A 5,693-nucleotide genomic window follows, 5' to 3' on the forward strand; every position below is an offset into this window, starting at 1 on the left:
GCATGAGAAGGCAAAGACTTGCTGTTCGAATCAAGATTTCTGAATTCCTAGAGAGCAAAATTTAAGAACAGGTCACAAAATGACATAGTTTAAAAGAAAAACTAAACAAGCTGTATTTTTATTTTATTTGGAATACCTAAGCCTAGGATTTCTCAGAACATCACTTGAGATTCCTCAAGGAGTCTCACATGACTGTTCCCTGGCTAGTTTATACAGCTCCTTAGCTGCTGCCAGCATGTAAAGACAGTTAATTATTTATAGTAATGAAGAAATAATTTCAATCATTAATTGCAATTGTTTCATGCATCACCTCGCTAAAGATACTGAGCAGCTGTCGCCTCTGAGAGAAAAAAAGCAAACCCACAACAAAACAAAACAGGAGAAAAGTTTAAAAGTGGAGATGGTTGTGGTATAAAACCAGATAAACAAGGGACCAACTTATTTTTATTTTAGAATTTATCAGTAAAAATTGAGAGTCAGTTTGCTTCAATTCAGGAAGCAAGCCAGCATCTCCTGCACTTCAGTCATTTCACTAGACAGCAACCTCTTCGTTCCATAATTAACTGCCTAATACCAAACAAGACCCAGTTTCCAAATCCACACCCATCATCATCACAATTTTCAAATTTTGTTGTAAAACACCCAAGACACCTCAAAAGTGAACAAACAAACAGTCCAGAACAAATCCACAAATCCTTCCACTTAAAAAAATCCAACCCATAAAAACCCGAAGCCACACTGGTTTTGGGGTTTTTTTTTTTGTCTCTTCCAGTACAGTTCACAGTAGTTCTGGTTCCTACCACTTGACTGGGCTTTGCCCTCGCGATTGTTCTGTCTTCACGTAATTGTCATACAGCTCTCTCAAATGCAGGAACAGCTCCTCCAGGTTGTCTCCTTTCAATGCCGACAATGCAATGACCCGCTCGTCGATCTGCTCTTTAAGGAGGGGTAGATTGATCCTGGACTGAGCAAGGTCGATCTTATTCCCGACGACAACACAAGGCCTCTCAGACAATCCTTTTTTGTATTGTTCCAGTTCATATTTTAAGTCTTGCAGCTGAAGCCATGGCTGAGACACAGAGAGATCCACCACATACAAGAGAAAGCGGCAGCGTTCAATATGCCGTAGGAAGGCCATCCCCAGGCCCCTGTTTTGATGAGCACCTTTTATCAGGCCCGGAATGTCAGCAACTACAATGACAGAAATTCCACAGTGAATCCAACAGATGCAACAAAAACCCCGCAAATCCAAATCCAAGCCTTTTGCAGGCCAGTGCAAGTACTTTCAGAATTCCATCTCAGCGCATCAATATTAAAGCATACCCTCGTGGTACATTTGGCTGCCATTATCTTTTAAAACTCCTGGATTTCGATTATTCCAGAACACAGATGGCTAGTTTGATACTAAGGGCACACACAGGTGAATGTGACATGTGCTTTCAGTGTTGTTTTGTTTGAATCTCTTCAGAAGCAGCAAGAATTCTTCAGAACTGCTAAACTCACTCCTGCAGCATTTCAAAGAATAACCCAGGGGACGCAAACGCTACCAAGGAACCACAACGTGCTGCCATTCTTACCTGCTACTTGTTCATAGTCTTGATAGTGGACAATGCCGACGTGGGGGTTCAGGGTTGTGAAGGGGTAGGCAGCCACGGCTGGCTTTGCACGGGAGATGGCTCTCAGCAGCGATGATTTGCCGGCGTTGGGAAAGCCCACCTGGAAGTCAACCACTCACTAAAGCCACAGCTCTAGGTCAATCCCCACAGAACAGCCTGTGAGCCTTCGTAACAACGCTGATTTTGCACACTTTGTTCTGAAAAGCATTCTGGTTTCCCTTTTTTGTTTCTCCTAACCCCTGTTTTGTTTACATATGTATTTTCTTGTAAACATTAAAGAGATCAAACACAGAAGGGTCCCCTTAACCTTTTTCATGCCATCCTAAGTATTTACTTTGTTCAGAGCCAAAAGGGTATATAGCATGAGATCCCTCTTACCTTGAAATATTGTTACGATGCTTTGCCTTGCAATTCCCATTTTACCTGTGTTTTCTAACTCTGATTTATTACTTTCCAAAAGAATTCAGGATTGGTTCTGTACCATTCAGCGACGTAGTCTGGCCTATAAATAACCAGAATGCCTACAAGTTTGGGATTTTCCTAGTCTTGAATCAAACTGAAACTCGACCTTCCAGGGAGAAGACAAAAATTCAAACAAACCCAACCCAGAAATGAAAGTACTCTGGGATATCCTATAGTTGACACACAATAGCTGCACGGATGGTCAATAATCCCCAGAGGAAGTTCGATCAAATCCTAAATTCTCCTATTTGCAGACGCTCTGACTTCTTGTGAGATGAAATAAAGTACAGAACAGATTCATCTCAGATTTCCAAATTAGCACCAAAAATGTGAGAAGTGGACCGGAGTGCCCAGGGGCTGGAAGGATTAAGTATATTGCTCCACCAATGCCAACTCTTTTCTTAGTCTTTAAATAAACTCACAAAATTCTGCTACACCAGACAGTTACTCTGCAGTTTTGCACTACAGCAAGAACTCTTCATAGCAAAGTATAATTTTAACAGCTTTTCCAGCTGGTGTTAAAACATTTCCATACTTGGAAATGAAAACAGATTAAGCCCTGAATTGACTTAGCATTCATATCTAAATAGTATTTTCATTTCAGAAGACGCTAAACATGGACCTAACAAAGTCAAATGTTTAATATCTGTAAAAAGAGAAATATAGGGATGAAATAGAAGATGATTTGAACTTTATCAATTTGCTTTTCTTATAAAAACTCAAGGAAATAGAAACTAATTCAGAAGAACTCTGCATACTGTACTGTTCATCCTGCTGTAAATCCTCAGTGTCTCTCTTAATCTGTTAATGACATCAATTACCACGACAGTGACAGCTCTGCAAATCACTCTGGACACCCTTCTACCAAGTGACAGCAAGAAAGCATTGAGATGCATCTCTAAACCAGCAAGCCAAAAGGCTAACAAAGATGTTATCAAACATTATTTCTTCAGTCAGTCAAGTGTCATCCTACAATACCAGGAAGCTGAAGAACCACAGTGACACTCACCAGTCCCGCATGAGCTGTTGTCTTGAGTTCCAGATGGAGGACCCTCTCCTGGCCTGGCTCTCCTGGAGTAAATAACGTTGGAGCTCGGTTTTCGTTGGAAAGGAAAAAGCGATTACCTTTCCCTCCAGCTCCTCCATAAGCTGCAAGGTACTCTTCACCATGTCGAGTGAGGTCAGCCACGACTTTCCCATCCTCCTTAACCAACGTGCCTACAGGCACCTTAAAGTGAAGAGAGATGCAGGCATTACACTGAAACTCAAAGCCTGCAGCAGAGCTGTCTTCAGCAGCCCCTTCACCAGCTGATTTCAGATTTGTTGAGAGTTGTTGTGATTGCTGTAGGCACGTGACCCCTAGGAGTACAGCAAATCAGAACCACATTTACTTTGGCCAGATGTACCTTCTGAAGAAGTTTAATTTTTATCAACAGTTTAAAGCAGCTTGATCTGCCTGTGTGCCAGCCAGCCCTGCCTCAGCAGGGACAGCACACAAGGCTCCCCGAAAAAAAACACGAGGTTTTCTCATAATAAGGTCATCCAGCTCGAAAAGCAGCAATGTTAACACAGCGCTGACACACCAGCACGCAACCCTGACCTACTCACTTTAACATACACGTAGGCACCGTTAGCTCCGTAGCAGTTTTTCCTCCCTCCTCGTTCTCCATGAAAACCCTGATAGAAGGGGAGGACTGAAGAAAGGGATTTCATTTGCTGGTCAGCTGTAAAGCAAAATACACGTGTTTTAAACACATTGTTTGAGTAGAAGAGGCACAGAAGAGCAACCTCTTGACTATTCTGTCCCTTGCATGAAGACATATCCTATTTCCTGCCTCAATAACAACATATCAGGGAAGACTAATGTTAATGTAAGTTATGGTGCAGTTTAACAGCCTTCACTTATTGCTCAGGATTATTAACCACGCACTTTATTAACTGTTCATTCCAAAACCAACCATTACAAAATGCTCTGGAAAATTCATTTGCTAGATCAGCACATTTTGCAGCAAGGTGTGGGCAGAAGCAGCTTTATCCATCTTAGGAGTAAAACTTGATCAGACCCCAGCCTTATCATTACACAGGCAGGCACCAGCCACTACCATGTCTGCAAAACATGTTGATTTTTAAAATTCTTTCCAGGGCTGACAGTGTCATTTATGTCCCTCTTACCACAGCCTGGAACAACACTTAGAAAGCAGAATTGATATTTACATTTGCCACTTTCTACCATACACACAGAGTTGTTTTTGCTGGAGAGGTGGGTTGTTGAGCAATAACACAACAGACTTAGTGAGTTTTACCTTTCAAAATTACATGACCGCCATCACCTCCATTTCCACCATCAGGACCTCCAAATATTTTTCTGGGTTCACTATGAAAAGAATGACCTCCTTCTCCTCCTTGTCCTCCAACCACACGCACTTTCCGGTGATCCACAAAATAGCGTGTCTGTAACAAGGATGGGGTTTGTATCCTTTAAGTACAGTTTATCAGAGACATCCTCCAAGAAGTTGATTGTTCTGCAAAGCTTAGTAACATGCAGACCTGCTATTTTTAGTCATGACAGTACAAATAATAATAAAGTCAGAACTCAGCTGCATTCACAGATCAACTACATACAGCATGATATAATATTAAAGAAAAAATACCTCATTTTTCAATTATTTTTAAGAATCCCCTTAAAAGTAGATGCCTGAGGCTAAGTTGATATATCCTAATGCAGCAGCTCAGATACCTAAGTACAAAATTTTGGCTTTATTTCTGGTATTAACTTCATATTGGGCTTCTGGCAAACTAATTATGCAGCACTTCTGTTTCAGCTCTTCTGTCAGCAAAATAAGTTTAATGATATTTACCTATCTCCAGGAAACGTGCCGAAATCCCCAAAGGAAAATATTAGAGCAGTACATTCATACAGGCAGGTGAAATTATGTACGTATGGGGATGAAAAGAGAAAGCATGACCTTAACTGTGGCAACATTCAGATACTGTCCATTACTAAGGGACTTCGTAAGGAGAATGAGCACTAAGAGTCATTTTAATGAAACAGTCCAAACTGTATACAAGGGAGAAAAAGTCTTATTAGTATCACGACACCAAGGTAACCAACTAACCCTGACTCTTAATTAAAGTTATACTAGGGCCAGTGATTTCTGAAAACACCTTTTTTAGGAAATCATTTGGCACCACCACACGGCGAGCCAGGAAAACGATGCTTTAACTGGGAACTGATTTATTGCTCATTAGAAAATATGGTTTTCCATAGAGGCATAATTAGAAAAAGAATATGAAGTTCTAGGACCCTGCAGTTTCCCCTGACAAAATGCTGTCTTTTTGGCGGCCGACTGCTACAAAAGACTACGAAAACGGTGAGAAACAAAACAGGATTTTAGCTTTAAAGCTACATAAGACTTTTTTCTTCCCCGACCCGTGAGCGCTTTCGGCCCAAGAGGTGCTGAGGCCAAAGGCACACTCAGGGCACCCCTCTGAACACCGATAATGGCACTCGCAGGCTTATGCCCTCACTGTTCAGGACGTTTACCACATTTCAGAACGGTATTTCCTCACATCGAGCGCACGTGTTTGATCACGGGGAGGAGAGAACGGCACGGA

The 5,693-nt window shown here is 41.6% G+C and overlaps 1 protein-coding gene across 1 annotated transcript; it reads right to left on the bottom strand.

Moving 5' to 3' along the window:
• Window positions 1–762: 762 nt before the first annotated feature.
• Window positions 763–4,529, bottom strand: MTG2 (mitochondrial ribosome-associated GTPase 2; the record flags this gene model as incomplete). Its single annotated transcript, XM_010135006.1, has 5 exons — window positions 763–1,191; window positions 1,578–1,716; window positions 3,088–3,306; window positions 3,687–3,802; window positions 4,382–4,529. Coding segments are annotated over 5 exons (1,017 nt in total), but the record flags the coding sequence as incomplete, so codon positions are not given.
• Window positions 4,530–5,693: the final 1,164 nt, after the last annotated feature.

The sequence above is a fragment of the Buceros rhinoceros genome, unplaced genomic scaffold, assembly GCF_000710305.1.
Source record: "Buceros rhinoceros silvestris isolate BGI_N320 unplaced genomic scaffold, ASM71030v1 scaffold11954, whole genome shotgun sequence".
NCBI lineage: Eukaryota > Metazoa > Chordata > Aves > Bucerotiformes > Bucerotidae > Buceros > Buceros rhinoceros.